Here is a 15949-nt window from a genome sequence, read left to right as displayed (position 1 = left end):
AACAAAGCTGTCGTATGAACGGTCTTACGAAACAGAATGCTATGGCATAACTTGTGACACTATTTTAATACTAGCAAGATGCATTTTTGAGTTTGTACTGACGGTAGTTAGCGTCAAACCATTCAATGTCTTAAGAACAGACTTTACTTAATAGACGTTTTATTTTGAAAGAAATGACAATTCGCAACGGAAGTACACCTTTATTCACTCGCGCTAACTTGGCAGTGAACCGGTTCATGTTGTGATTGCGCTGTCCCAGTATGTGCATTTACTTATTTTATTTACGTATTTTCTTAACATAGTACATTTTTAATGGCTGTCACTTTTTCCTTCGGTGCAGTGGATGTCAGACAGCTAACGTAATTACGAAGGTAATGCTAATGTTATTATAATAAGTTGTAAAAGGTAGCTTAAAAACGGCTAACGTTTAGCTAAAACTAGCTCTGTTATAGCTATTTCGTTAGCTGCAATTCATATTTAACGTAAGACTTAATGTTTTGGCAAAGTTGACGGTACCTAATCACGGTACAAGAGTTTTATTCGGAATTGCTAATTTACTGAGCCCATGTTAAAAATAGATGGCCAATGAAATATGACTTACAAAAGATACAGTAAAGGACTAATTGCATTCTCGTGTGATGAAAAAGAAGAATGGCAGGAGGGCATTAGGAAGTCCAGTGAATCAGTCCATCTACTCACTGTCCTGAGATCTGTTAACTTGATTTGACTTTAAATCAATCATTTTCTTTATCCTGTCAGGTGTTTTGGAGGCTTGATGCGGTCCATCCCTGCCCTGCCCTGTGCCAACTGTCAGCATGGATGAAGAAACCCTTGAGGCAGCCATCTCCACCTATGGTGCCCAGTTGCAGCAGGTGGAGACAGCCCTGTCAGCTGGCCTGGACCCCTCCCAGCAGTCAGACCTGCTCAAATTGAAAGAAGACCTTTCTCAGCTGATTGAGCTCACAGAGGCCAGCCTGGTGTCGGTCAGAAAGAGTCTACTTCTGGCCAGCCTCGAGGACAGTAATGGCCTGCAGTCAAACACCTCAGCAGCTGACACAAACAGTGCAGGATTGGACTGCGAGTTTGCTGCTTTCTACTCTGAACTCGGGGAGTCTTCAGGTAGTAGCTCTGATACTAGAGAGAGGGACAAGGAGGAGGAAGATGGGGTAGATGATGGTGAAGAGGAGGAGGGAGAAGAAGAAGAGGAAGAAGATGCACTCAGTGGTACCAAAGTAAGAGCTCCGTACCGGACAAAATGGGGGACACTGGAGTATCACAATGCCATGGTGGTGGGGGCAGAACCACCCGATGGAGAAGAGGCACAAGTAAGAGTGCTCTATGTCTACCCCACCCAGAAGTCAATGAAACCCTGTCCATTCTACCTAGAGGACAAATGTCGCTTCCCAGATAGTTGCAGGTAAAGTACCACCCTTTTCTTTGGGATTGTTGTATTAAAAAAAATCTCTATCACAGAAAACACTGCTCCTGAAATGCCTCATCAGCAGTCCTGCCTTTAATTCCTTGACTTTGTGACATCACACGCATCACCATGTCAAACATTTGCATAATTTATGCCCAGCGGCTAGTTTGGCATGTAAGAATTAATGTGGCACAGCTGCTGTGTAGTTGTTAGCAGTGCTGGCTATAGCATCTGTGAGCTAACCAATCCGAGGAGGGCAGGCCTTAAAGAGACAGGAGCTGAAACAGAGCATTTCAGACAGAGGGGGAATACAGTGCTTCAGCACTGGACAGTATGAGAACACTGATGTGTTTTTGAGCACTAAAGCATGTAAACCTATTCTAACAGTAACCCAAAATAAAAGTATGAACCTGAAAATGAACCTAATGTCTCCTTTTACTTCTCCATGTCAGCCATCTTTGTAATAGCAGATATTATCCAGCAAGTGTCACCCATTTTCCACATGATGCAGGTTTTATCCTGACCATAGATACAAAAAATGCTGTGAAATGTTGTTGTCTTTCCACCTTTTTATCTGTTAGTCCTGAAATAATTCTAAGTCAGCCAGATTCTAAATGCTATTTCTGAGAATTTTTAAAATTACTAAATGTGTTGACCTGTATATTGTGAGCTTTAATTAGCCATGGAGGTAAATCCCTTGATTAATTTACTGTGTTGATTCCCTTTTATTGAAGGTTTTCCCATGGTGAAGTGGTGTATGTGTCAGAGCTCAGAGAGTTCCTTGAGTGTGACCTCAGTAATCTTGAAGAAGGTTCAACCTGCTTGGCCCGACATGAGGACGGGATCTGGTACCCGGCCAAAATCAAAGGTATTCCATTGACAAGGCCAGTTTTTGACCATGTGTTTTTCAGTAAATGCTGACAGGTTTGGCAACAAATCCACACTCAGGTTGACTGAATTTAAGTTATATCTCTTGTCTGTCATAAAGTAGTAAATATACTCCCTGAAACAACCAAAACCGTAGATGAAATGCTTCCAGTTAGTTTGAATGTTTTCTGTCATTGTAGAAATCGACAGTGGTTTCTACACTGTGAAGTTTGACTCGGTGCTGCTGAAAGATGTTGTGGTCGAGGCTGATGGCATACTCCCGCCTTTGAGAGAAGACGACCCGATTTCCTCCGACTCCGACCAGGACGACACTGGAGATGGAGATGATTTGGCTTATGCAAAAGGTGTGTTTGGATATAAGTGTAGCCATTCCTCTGTCAATCAAAATTTGAGCTAGTATTTGAATTTTGACAAAAGATATAACGTAACTTAGGTGTATTTTAATAGAACTTTTGAGGCAAAGTTTAACCTTCCTGTAGTCCATTCTTTGTGGCAATAAAAAATGTTCTCCCACATAAAGTAACTGACGTTGCTATTTTGATTTTCCTTCTTACCCAACAGTTATGGACTCTGAAGAAACCACAGTAAACAGTGAACATTTTGGTGGCTGGGAGGCACACACCAGAGGAATCGGATCCAAGCTTATGCTCAAAATGGGCTATGAATATGGGAAAGGTAAGTGCAAATGCACAATATTAATGACGTTTTAGGTTCTGAAGACTTCATGTTATTTGTGGCTAGCTGAAGGGTTTTTCATGTTATACATTGCACTACACTCCATATAAATGTTTTGTCAGCATTTAATAAAGGCAATGTAACATAATAACTACACATCAGCTTAAGTCCTCTTTGCCATATTCATGCTAAAGCTTTACAACTAATGTAGTGCCAATGATGTGTTTCTGTCTCTTCTTGGTTTTATGACGAAGAGAAATCAAGTACAACAAACATGAATAAACATATAAGCATGATATAATGAGTCTTGAACAAACTTTAAATCAACTGATAGCAAAATGTACAATAAAAATATAATTTCATTTAAGTAGTAAGGTGGGTGCCATAGGTTAACAAGACACTAGAGGGCAACAAGAGTCACTTAAAAAGCATGTCTCACATGTACAATGTTTATAAACTCTATAAACTCTACCTTAAAGAATATATGTTTAAATCTAGTAAGTATTGTGTTTGTTTTGTGAAATTTCTTATGCTCCCCCGTTTTAAAGGTACCATTTGTAAGAAGAGTTGATTTTTGAGTCCCATTCCCAACTCATCAAAAACTGATGTTTTGGGATTGTAGGAAGGGTCGGTCACTATTTTAAAACTTCAGTATTTTGATGGGTTGGGAAACCTAGAGCGTCATTGTTTGACGAGTTGGCAGTGAGACTTAAAATTCAACTTTTCTTACAAATAGCACCTTTAAGTACAATACTGCATGTTTCTACACCCATGTAACTAAGACAAATTCTTGTATATGTCAGCCATCTAAAAAGAACAATCATAATATTGTATGTCAAACTATTTTGGGCACATTTACACCAAACATGTTATAGTTAATGCACACTTTGTTTCATTAGGTGGCAGAATGAAATCATGAACATGCTATTTGATTAAAGATAGAAATAATGAATTACAGCAAAACATGCAGTCATGTACCGTCATGTACCGTAATGTTTATGTAATGTCACAGAGGCTGGTGCAGGTTTTTTAGAATATAGTTTTCTCTTTCAATCATGGTAGCCTAAAAATATATATATAGGCCACAGGTTGGATTTGAACCCTGCCCCACTGGATGGCTTCTGTACATGGTGCTATGCTCTACTGACTGAGCTACTGGGGCACCCCAAAAAAATTTGAATTGAAGAACATCTATGTAAAATATGTAGAAAATATAGAATATATTATATATAATTGCTCTTGCTAAGTGATTCTGATTCAGTGAGAAATCGTTGTTTACATAAAGTATGTGTTGGAAAGATACACAAAACTTCCTCACTCGGTCCCTTTTGTTTTTCTCAGGTTTAGGAAAGCTGCAGGAAGGTCGAGTAGAGCCCGTCATGGCAGTGGTTTTAACCAAGGGGAGGTCTCTGGACCACTGTGCAGAGCTCACCCAGAGACGCACCCAGAGCAAGGCCTCTAAAGATGGCACAGAAACAGGCCGCCCAAAGAAACGCAGAAAGCGACGTGTGAACACCGGAGGGCGCCAAAACGTCTTTGACTTTCTCAACCACAAGCTGGGAGGCAAGAGCAGTGATCCTGCTGAGGGGAGTGCTGCTTCGTTGTCAGCAGCAACCGGCGTGGAGGCTTACAGGGGAGGAAAAGGCACCAAGAGGAGTCTGAATGTGAAGCTGTTCCAGGCTGCTGAGAGGGTTTCCCAGACTGAGAGGGAGATTAAGAAACTGAGTGAGTCACTTGGAAGACAAACAGGAAGGTCAGTACTGTGTATTTTGTTTATTTATTGTACGTTTCCATCTGTCTAATCTGACTTGTGTGAAGACTGGGATCTGACCTCAAATGAACCAGTAAGTCATTAATGATCAGTTCATTCCTCAGCTCCCTGTTATCTCCTCCGCACATACACATACGTACATAATGGCACTGCTTAAACAATTATAATTATTGTAAAATATCAGCACTCGTTGCTATGAAGCTCCTGTCAAGTAAAGTGGTAGTTACTTTGAATACACAAATAGGAAGAGTTGTGGGAGTTGTGTAAATAATGTAAATAAGGTGTGAAGATTCGAGGTAAGACGCTTGTTTCCGTTGCCAACTAACTCTGGAAAAGTATAGCTAAAAACCAACTTGTCTCCCCATCTCCCCCCTAATCTATTTGTTGTTTGTGTGTGCAAAGGGACGCCTCCAGAGTGAAGCAGCTGGAAGAGAAGCTGTCAGCGGCCCGCCGGCTGCTGGCCCAGCAGAAAGCCCAGGAGCTGTCCATCCAGAGAGAGAACAGGAAGGCTGACACACACAAGAAGATGACTGAGTTCTAAGCTCAGTTCACTCAAAGACTCGGAGGATAAAGGGAAGCAACGCTTGCCTGAAATGAACTTTTGTCCTCTGCCCGTTGTCAGTTTTTTGTTACACTGTTTTTTTAAAGAAATTTTTTTTAGCATCATTTCTCTCCAGCATCATGGATTTGTGCTGGTGGTGGTGCCCACTGAATGCAGAATGAAGGCTGATGATTATTTCTGCTTCTCATTTCATTTTCAAGGACTGATCAGTTTATTTAGTGTGAACAGTTGTTTGACTTCAAATTGTACAGTTCACAATAATGTAACAAACAACATTTGATTTGAAATGAACATTTTGTCTCAGTGTATTTATCTTGATCAGCACTAAACACCCTGTTTTGAGAACCTGCTTCATAATTTCTTTGTTTTTTCTTTACACACCCACATTTCTGCTCAAAAGTTCGGGGCCATCCAAAAAGTTTAATGTTTTCCATGATTAGTTTCCAAATGAATAGAAAATATATTCATAACATTGACAGTATGAAAGTAAGAAATCATTTTTACTTGAAAAAAAATTACATTTTTCCTTCAAACGTTTTACAGCGAATTACAGCACTGCAGACCTTTGGCATTCTAGCTGTCAGTTTGTTGAGGCACTCTGAAAGGACTCCGTCCTTCTTGAAGCACCTCCCACAGGTTGGATTGGCTTGATGGGCACTTCTTGAGATGTGACTGCACTGGCCACTCAATTATAGACAGAATACCAGCTGTTCTTTGAAGGGAGTAGTACACACCGTTATATGAGATCTTTAGTTTCTTTGCAGAGTTTCTCACATAGAGCAGACTTCATTTCTCAGAACAACAATAGGTAGAAAGCGTTCTTTTTTATCTGGCAATTTTGAGACAATAATAATCCGGTCCTTAGTCCAAGTAGCCTTAGTCTCCAGCAGCTCCTTGCTGTATTATCTGTGTATGGTGTTGAACATCATATCAAATACAGTGCCAGTAAGAGTGTTGTCTTAAACTGTAGTGCCAAAAGGGACCAAGTGTCGAAAATGTCCTGGCTTCAAATTGTCTGATAATAATCTTTAGGTCGCTAATATCTAAACAACAGATGATGACAACATTTATAGGCAATGCTGCAAGATGTATGCACAAGCAAACATACTTTTGCACAAGTTTAATATGTGAACAGATGGAGCGATGTACGCCACCATCTCTGATCTTGGTTTTTATCAAACATAAGGTTTAGCACTACACACTTATGTATCTTATATTGTTTTCTCTTTTAAGCTATCATCTTTTATTGTGACTTTGTGTGTAATTTATTCTATGGGATGTCTTGTATCTTATCTGGACCTTGAGTCTGTAATAAAGTTTTAAATTGAACTGAATGTAATCAAGCAGACAAATGCTGATGATCCAGATACTCAACTAGCCAAAGGGAGGCCAATGTTATTGCTTCTTTAATAGTTCTCAGCTGTGCTAACATCACTGCACAAGGGTTTTCTAATGAGTTCATATGATGAACTTGGATGACTTTACACAGTGTGCTATTGGAGCACATGCTGAAAATTGTCCTCTGAACATTTATGCAGCTATTTCACAAGAAATTTGCATTTCTTATCAAGTTAATGTTATTTTAATTGAAAAAAAGTCGTGATTTTCTTTCAAAAAGAAAAAAAATTCTAAATAGCCCCAAACTTTTGAGCTGTAGTGTAAACTCCAGTGTAAAGACGTGTTTCTCTACCCCAGAATATTTCATGTGCTCTTTGTTTTACTTTTCTGGGAGAGTTTTTGGGTAATTCTGACCAGAGGCTGCTCCAGTATATCCTCACTCGGATTTCTGACTGATTTTAAAATTACATCCTCGGGAGTTGGGAGACCTTTACAGAGTTTCGAAGTGAAGCCCCTCCATTTGCCCACGCCTCATCCCGGCTCATACACGGCGTCTTTGAAGCTACGACCGTAACCTCTCTATTAAATAATGAATTTTGGAGAGCAGCTCGTCTGCTCGATCGGACACACAGTGCCTGTAGGCGGTGGGTGGGATTCAGTCTCAAGTAAAGGTTGAAGTCGTGATGTTAGGTAGCTGTGGATGAGGTCCTCATCCTTTTATGCTTTCCAGAATAACAGAATCAGGGCAACATTACAAAAAAAAAACCCACACAAAAGTACTATATTTGCTGCCTTTGTTCAATTTTTTGAATAAACGCTTTAAAAAAGAATCAGACCAGGTGAAATATGCTGAAGTCTTGTGAGACCCTGAGTCCATGTGAATATATTACGATAGAAAAACGGTGACCATCAGCAAGTCCCAGCCATTGTGTTTGTCCCTAAGGGGAAAGTACAGTAAATACCTAACGATAAAGAGTAACGGCAGCAGGGAGATAGTGTACTCCATAGGCCATCCAAGAAGTTCTCTGGATAGAGAAAAAAGGGCAGAGGGCAGCCACACATGCAAAACTTATGAACCCCTTGAGTATGAACCCCTTGTGCACTGATCTGTCGACTGGCAGCACTTTTAGATTGCTGGTGACTGGAGGGATCACACTGAATTTGCTGATCGCTGAGGAAAACTGGCCAAATGCGGTGTGTGTTGATTTAATGGGATCCCTCGGGGGTCTGTGCCTCACGCTTTACCCCATTTATGAGCCTCAGGTCTCTGAGGGTATCGCTGTCCAGCCAGCAGCAGATTTAATGTGTGAGCATGTGTGTGTGTTCATGCCTAGGTGTGTTGTCTACACTCTTGGCTGCATGCACGGCACACTCCTGCAGACGTCTGTCTCATGTATGGATTCAGACTTGCCTATTAGGGGAGTTTTCACTACTAATCGGCATTTATCAGGGCCCCGGATTAAGTGATTAAGGAGGTGTGATGGGAAAATTGATTGGAAGGCCACCTTGACAGATGTTTTACTTAGGAATTCACGCTAAGCTATCTAGCTGGTGGCTGCCAGGCTTCAGGGGTTGACCTATGAATGTGTAGAATAGGCTGAGCTTTCTAGTGATATACTACCTGGCCCTCTGTGGTACAAATGTGCAGTCTTATCTGGATAACATTTTCTATTCTACCTGATTAGAAAATTGTAGGTTTTCGTACTTCCTACCAGTACTTCTTAGACAGATGCAAGACAGGTGTGGAGGTAAAAGCAGCCTGGTGAGGAGCAGAAGAAAACAGGAGGGAAAACAGAACACTGGGAAGACGGCAAAAGACCCAACAAAACCCTAGAAAGCACATAAAGCACAAATAAAATGAAACTTAAATGACAGGACCATGACAACAGGATTTTGTACGGATGTGTCTCTCAGAAAATGTATCCTAACGACCTTGATAATCCCATGACTTTCTCTCTAGTGTCACCAATGAGATTTTTATGTTGAGTGATTGTTGTAAATGTGAAACTATTGGATGGATAGCTATATAAGTTGTTACACACATGTTTGTCCCCATCTGGATGAACTGTAAAAGCTCTGATGATGAAAAACCTCTGTAGTTTGTCCAATAATGATCAAATACCAGCAAAATTAATTCCATTCATTCCCATCAGCTGAAGCTACTTTGTGCTTATTGCTTATTAGCATCTATATAAAGAAGAGAGGGTCACAATTCGGAATATGTCTTTTGATCAATGTACTTAATCATCATTCTGGCAGTACACAAAACATTTTCGGCCACCCAGCCTTCATCAGTTCATCATTTGATTTTCAAAGACTGACCAGTTTATTTATTCATTTCCGTATGCCGGCAAGAAAACACACCGATTATCTGTTGTACACCATATAATTGATCTTGTTCTTATAAATGATGAAATATGCATCCACTGCTTGTAAACCTTTTTGATTTTCCACATGGTGGAAAGTACATTTACTCACATACTGTACTCAAAGCTGCTACAAGGAATTTTCATTTCTTGTTGATTCTGGCGGCCCCTGTGGACAAAAGTGGTATGAGCACCACCGCGTGGTGTCTTAAGATCTTGATCTGGCTAGCGTTTGCCTTTGTTTTAAAAGCAAGTGAAAGAAGGAGGCATTAGATATTATACTCGGCCTCTGATGTATTGGATTTGATATGCTTTTGTGTGATATTGATCTTTGTGTTTAAGGTTGTTTTTGCCCTTTTCACAGAGACATGATCTGTCCCCCATGTGGGAGTATCAGACAGTGTTGTCCAGATCTGCTCTATTATAGATGGACATGCACAAAGCAGCACTAAAGTTGCCCCAGCAACAGCCAATTTACCTTCTTTAGCTGCCCCTCGGGGATAAGAAATTCATAATAACTGTTTTGCACACATTATGTGGAAATAAATAAGAACAGAGTCTGTTGTCTACTATAACTTATCTAAACACACAGATCAGATTGGTCAGGTCATCATCATCTGAATGTTCCTCTTTTTCCCCCAGTGGTGTTTGCCAACTAACAGAGATTGTAAAAGTGCCTGTGGAGCCGCTGGCAAGCATCACAGGCCCGTGCACCTGCCCTGGTTGATCTTTAAGCCCCAGAGCTGGGCTTCAAACCTCCAGCCTTAACCCCAGAAGACCCTCCAGCTTGAATTTTTATTTCTGTCCTCTGTCTGTTGAACTACTTTGTGGGGTCAGAGCTAGTCCTGACTTCTCTCGGGTCCTAAGCAAAATTGTGCTTCTACCTGACCCATGAGCCATGTGAACCATTTGCCACTGCCAGACATTCACACCTGACACCCCAGTGCTCCCACTAGAGTCCTTCCTGAACAGTTTGCTTCATCTGTTGGTGTGAGAATAAGTAGACCTCCACGGAATAGAATAAAGTGCGAACAAACAAAACTTGCTGGACAGAATATTCTCTATAAAATCAAGATAAGTGAATACTAACAAAAATAAGACATTGTAGAGCTTTGGCTCTGCTGCCTGGTGATTAGTAGACAAACTAAAGCACAGCACCTGTACATTACAGATAACAATTTTATCAGCTGCATCTGCACAAGTAATGGCACAGCAACAACCATCAGTGAGGAAAAAACTACTGATACCTCCGTTACCAACAACAGCATACACGGCAAAGACTAGTAAAAAGAGGAAGCCAGAGCCGGAGCCACTACTCCGTAGTGCATGTGATGTTACTGTGATGTTGCAGTTGGGCTAATGTTAGCTTGTTTCCGATGCTAGGGCTAAAATTACTGGTTGGCATTGTTTTATTAGAAAGTAGCAGAAAATATCTTTATGAAGTGACCTGGCAGTCTTATCGGTTTTGTTTTTGTCCTCATAATTATGTGGAACGTTTCTGTGCTCTCACAGATAAATGTTGTCATACGTGGTTTACTGGCCATTTAGCAATATTCACAACAGTTTCGGTTATAAAAAAAAACATCGAAGTAACTTACTGAAATCAGTGTGTGCTGAGTTTTTACTGAATACATATTGCTGTAGATTACTTTTCATGTCAACATGATTTATTTCTGCTCGTTTGTTGGCCAGCAATGTTGACTATTCACAACAGTAATGTCTAACGTCGCATGCACGCCACGTCGCATGGGGAGGGACTTTGGAGGCAGGGCAGGAGTGCTGCGGAGAACTGCACCTTTAACATTTCTTTATGCTGCAACTTTATGTTTTTTTAGGTTCAATTTTAAGTTTAAGTTTGAAAACAAATCATCAAAACTGATAAAAGCATAACACATACAAAGGCATGTTAGTCAGCTTAGCAGGCATTTTTCTCGTGCTGCAGTTTCTTAAAAACATTGCATGTTGCCGTCTGTCAAACGTAATAAACTCACTTTTGTCAGGCACAAAGTCACAGAACACACCTGGAAGTGGCTCAGAGCAAGACACACACAGACCAAGAGATGTGCTGCCCAAGATGGATAAACGAGGATGGGTATGCACTGCAGGCTAGCACATCATGCTCAAGTTTACCTAATTGCTTTTCCCCCAATTCACTCCTTTTTGTTTGTTTTGTCTATTGTGACGAGAAGGATAGTTCCACGCCATCTACTTATCCAAGTTGTAAACATTGTCACCTTTCGACACGACCAGGACGCAGCCTCTTGTGTAATTTGCCGGGCGTTACGAAGGGTATAGGACTGCTAAGCCCTGTGTGAGGTCATGGGGTTATGTTGGAAAGGTTAACTTTTCAATTACCAGCCACAACAGTGCGGCTGATATTGTTTACACCTTGTGAGTCTTGTGTATATATATATATATATATATATATAAATAGAAACATCTCCAGGACCACATTTTGCCATGATGACACAAGCACACACACACACACACACAGCTAGCTGCTTCCTGATAAATTTAATAGCATGACATTTAGTTGTAATTAATACATTTTTGTACTTGTGTGGCATTTTGCATTGCTTTGTCGCTGTGGTCAATACAGGGAATCTTTATGGCGCTCAACAGTCTGATTTTGCCTTTGTACAAGTATTTAATACTGAAATTAGCATTTAGAATCCCTGCTGGATAGGCTTATCATTAAATCGAAATTAGCATGTAGTTTCATTAAGACCGTCCCCACTGAATTTCAGAATTCAATAGAAAACATACTGCAGTACTGTGTTTCCAGGGGAAACTGGAAGGACAAATGGAAATTAATATCCGTTCATATATGAATCTTTGCATACAGACAAAAGACTAATTTAAGCTTTCTAAAGCTCTGTTGTTTTTTTACTCATTTGGAGACACATCGAAGTGCTACTTTGTATTTCAGACTATGATCCGGCCTTTCTTCGTCTGATTATGTGCTGGAATCAATGAGTAAATACACAGCACTGCACGCACTTCACCTTGTTTAAAGTGCTGTGTTTCCATATTGTGCTTAATTGCCATTTTCTCCTGCCTGTGTTTTTACACGATGATCAATGGTTGGTCTTCTGCTGAGCCAGTGGAAATACAATCGTTTGTTGGCTGAGGTCAACACTGAGGTCATCACTTTGGGCATTCAGGTGTAACATTACATGCTTTCAAATTTAATCAAATCTGAGGTTTTACTCAGGTGGAGCAGCAGGGTGTGTACGGGAACTAAAATAGAGTAGTAAAGAGTTGATGACATGCTGTATACAGGGATTTCATACTTTTTTGTTTTTGGTGGAGATGTAAACAATTCAGAAAAGCTCAACAAATGACTGGATGTCAGCTGTGTTCCTCAGGTGTTGTAAAGCAGTCATGCTGCATTCTGAGCTTTGTTGGTGCACTTCTTGTCCTGCAAAACTGAACTCTGAAAACCTACATTTAATTTGAACATGTGGGCATAAATTGAAATGAAGTTTCCCAAGAAACGAAAAGAAAGTAAAACATCCCCCTTGGACTACAATACATATACTTAAAAACTTAAAATCTTCTCATTTTCCACTGGGAGTCATTTGCATTGAGTCATCAGTCTTTCATTCAGTTAAACTGTTCATTCTCATTCTCATTCTCTTTCTATTCAATGATACGTGTGTCACTGTATTCATTATTTATTCTGACAGTGTTCATCTCGTTCAATTAAAGCTTAATTTTGATTTAGTATTCCAAGGCCAAAACTTTAGCTTTTGAAAAGAGAGTTCAGAGTGACTTTGTGAAATAATTAAACACCTCATTCAACCCTTTATTTTATTACACATAAAATTGATGAAAACAGAAAAATGAGACAAAGAAATCAATGAAGGCTTCGTCTTGAGGCATAAGAATAGGAAAAAAAGAAAAATTAGAAATTAGAAATTCAAGACACGGACACAGGTGAATTTGGCACAAAGACAAAGAAATCCAATTTGAATAAAGAAAAAAAAATGCAATAAAATTATTACAATAACTAAATGAAAATCTGCCAAACTTAAGGAACTTTTGAACAAAAATTAAAGTAAATTGTGGAATTATGAAAATATTTTATACACTTAAAAGGTATGGTTCACCATTGACATTGTCAACTGAGTGTTATGCTGTCATGCACAATCAGCTGCTCCACGGATTGTTGTATCTATATCATAATTATTATATGACAACATTACTTCCAAAGTTAGTGCTCCCAGCTACGGTATAGTATCTCTTGTTAGTGACGCCCCCTATGACCTCCCTGATAAAACTGTTGGCCAACCCACTGGCACCCCAACTCACAAGTGCCCATCCCCTCCATTGTGACCGCCCAGGCCCCTTCGTGACTGTCCCCCCTCCCTCCTGAGTTGATTTTTCATAATATGCTTGTATCTGACATTTTAGGTACTATTTAGGTGCTATTTATTTGCTGCTGAAATGAGATAAAAAAAATAATAAATGCACAGCAAGCCAGTTGCTTTGGACTGTCCACAACCCCACCCCATCTCACCCCTCAGCCCGCCTATGATTTTCATTATGGCCCCCCCAATGAAAACCTTCGGGGGGCGCCCCTGTCTCCTGTATCTATTGTTGAAGGACATAAACGATCCACTTCCTTGGACCCATTGCCAAAAGTTCTTACAAGAGCCTCAGTATCCTGACAGGTTTCACCCAAGTACTTAAACATGACTGCTGTGATCCCCTTTTCAACCTGTTCAGTAAGGTCTGTTAATTAAAACAGTTCTATAACCCGAACAGGGTAGAAGAAGTGTAGAATGTGTTTGTCAGGTATTACAATACCAGAGCAACGACTTTTTGAACAGTACCTGATTTTGTGCTGGAAATGCAACAATACCAAAGGTGTTTACAGACAGTGAGCAGTTGCCGCCGCTCGGTCTATTGTTGTCAGTGTAAACATGGTGACAGACGTGCTGCTGAGGCCATGTGGCAGCGCAGTGGCAAGGAGAGGCTGCCACTCTCTCAGAGCTCTGTGCCGCTGTATTCAGAGTTTATAATGGTTCAACTTTTTCAACTTCCTGCCACGGCTCGCTGTGCAACCATAGCAACCGCAGAGACCACAGCGAGGGAAACAATACTGGAAAACGGTGTTCCCTGAATGTGACGCCTCTTCACCGGCAGAAAACAGATGGATCAGTGAAGAGAAATAATATCGGAGCATCATCAGATGCAAAGTCTGATTATCCAGTCTGTGACAGTATACAACTTTTATGATATTAGTCAGATAAACTATATTAATGTTTTCATGTTGCTTACCATTTCCTCTTCTTTAAGCTACAGCCTGCTATGTTTATTACAGCAGCCTATAGAGTGCTGCAGGAATGAGTCCTAAAACGTGGAAATATGAAATGTTTTAATTGGGACCAAAGTGGTGGAAATCCTTACATAGACCTTATAACCAGTGTTTCACACTACATGCTGCTCATTGTCCTCTGCCAAGTTGTTTTAATCAATCTTAAAACATAATTAACCTTTGCTTAATAGTTGTGAAAGCTTTGTACAAAACTAATGGTCTCATCATTAGTGAGTTTAACAAGAAAAGCAAAGACATGTCGGTATCAAAGTTAAGAGCATGTGATATTAAAAAGTTGGAGGGATTAAAGTTATCTCATTTATCGTCTCATTTATAATAATTAATACTTCTTTTTGTATGGTAATAAGATTACCATATCTTTCAACATCAAAATGTGTGATTCCTTAGTGATTGGTGCCTAATACTTATAAACTGTGGCTTTTCTTCACAGAAATCACTCTGGATGCTTTTCTCTTATGTTTGTAGAGAGGAGGATAAACAGAAGTGACTTCATTATCAGCCTTTCACACTTCTAATATCTGCTACCGCAAGAAACCTTCAATTCATTTTGTCCATCAAGAGCAGCTCTCTTTTTTTGTTTTGCAATATAAAAGCAATTACATCTCCTGTCAGATCTAACTGTACGGCACACAGTGTAAAATGAGGTGTAGAAACAGGTTTTTTTTTAATCTAAGATAAGAATACTAATGTCAGCTAAATTAATGTGGCAGTTTTTTATTAATATTCACCTTTAACTATAAATATCGATCGCTAAAATGAAGATAATGGGCTTTAAAAATCATGCTTGACAAAAAAAAAAATTAAATCAGGGCCAATTTCACTATTATTCTACCAATTTATCAGGCAGTAGAAAAAATCAAGTGTGCCCTTGCCTTTTTAGTTGGCTGGGATTGAGGTGAACAGAGAGTGACATTAAATTGCTCCCAGTTAACACCAAAGTGCTCCAGAGGTAACAAATAGAATGGCTGAAAGAAGTATTGATTAAATGTGTTTATTTAACAGCTAGGATTAGAAAATAACAGAGATATATGTGTGCTGACCAAAGCAGTGGCCATTGCAAAAACACCTGAACACACACTCAACTCCTTCCCAGCACTGAATATTGACAAATCATGTTGCACATGAATATTTTATGAATATTTGGTGAGTTCACTGCACTGTCAACTGTGCTATTGTCAAAGAAACATTGACATCTTTATTAGGAATGTTACCAAATCTTTTACAGTCTTATAAATATCTTATGGTCTTTCTGTGCTGTTTTCTGCAGTTGTAAATAGGTCTATTTTTCTCTGTTTTTTATGAAGGTGACAGCTTGAGCCATACAGCTCAATGTCAAAATGGAGTGGTGCAGAAGGATATTTTTGCTGTTGGCCTTTTGCCCTCATAAAGAATTTATATACCCAGTGGAATCAGTGATAGATATTTAATCTCGGTTCTCCATCCATAACCTTTTGATAACCTGGGGCAAGAGCAAGGAGTGTGACTTGTAGTTCCTTTGAAAAATAGGAAATAAAAAGATAAATGAAAAACCATTATTTTTTACAATATAAGACGGCGTGTCTTCATGTCAGTGTTCGTGGAGTTT

At 39.8% G+C, this 15949-nt stretch overlaps 2 protein-coding genes across 4 annotated transcripts in view; one reads left to right on the top strand and one right to left on the bottom strand.

The window, feature by feature from the left end:
* tti1 (TELO2 interacting protein 1) overlaps positions 1–652 on the bottom strand; it is a 29399-nt gene extending 28747 nt beyond the window's left edge. For both annotated transcript variants that reach the window (XM_073470944.1, XM_073470945.1), the window contains exon 1: positions 602–652. In XM_073470944.1, the coding sequence (XP_073327045.1) occupies positions 602–629 (28 nt within the window). In that variant the 5' untranslated portion in view covers positions 630–652. The remainder of the gene's footprint in view (positions 1–601) is intronic.
* zgpat (zinc finger, CCCH-type with G patch domain) lies at positions 207–5665 on the top strand. 2 transcript variants are annotated; one of them, XM_073470948.1, is made up of 7 exons: positions 207–371; positions 760–1417; positions 2155–2288; positions 2488–2652; positions 2870–2983; positions 4325–4736; positions 5157–5665. In XM_073470948.1, the coding sequence occupies exons 2-7, from the start codon at positions 816–818 to the stop codon at positions 5293–5295; spliced, it is 1566 nt and encodes a 521-aa protein (XP_073327049.1). In that variant the 5' UTR covers positions 207–371; positions 760–815; the 3' UTR covers positions 5296–5665. The 2 variants fall into 2 exon arrangements, with proteins under 2 accessions (XP_073327049.1, XP_073327050.1); XM_073470949.1 differs by having other exon boundaries at positions 208–258; positions 5157–5384.
* The last annotated feature ends 10284 nt before the right edge of the window (positions 5666–15949 follow it).

The sequence above is a fragment of the Pagrus major genome, chromosome 7 (assembly GCF_040436345.1).
Source record: "Pagrus major chromosome 7, Pma_NU_1.0".
Classification (NCBI taxonomy): domain Eukaryota; kingdom Metazoa; phylum Chordata; class Actinopteri; order Spariformes; family Sparidae; genus Pagrus; species Pagrus major.
The sequence above is the reverse complement of the archived record's forward strand: the minus strand, read 5'-3'. Positions and strand labels throughout refer to the sequence as shown.

Bases quoted from the DNA above. Each gene is read 5' to 3' on its own strand.
- zgpat (XM_073470948.1), top strand. From the start codon at position 816: ATGGATGAAGAAACCCTTGAGGCAGCCATCTCCACCTATGGTGCCCAG. The intron at 1,418-2,154 runs GTAAAGTACCAC...CTTTTATTGAAG, and splicing joins CGCTTCCCAGATAGTTGCAG to GTTTTCCCATGGTGAAGTGG. The intron at 2,984-4,324 runs GTAAGTGCAAAT...TGTTTTTCTCAG, and splicing joins GGGCTATGAATATGGGAAAG to GTTTAGGAAAGCTGCAGGAA.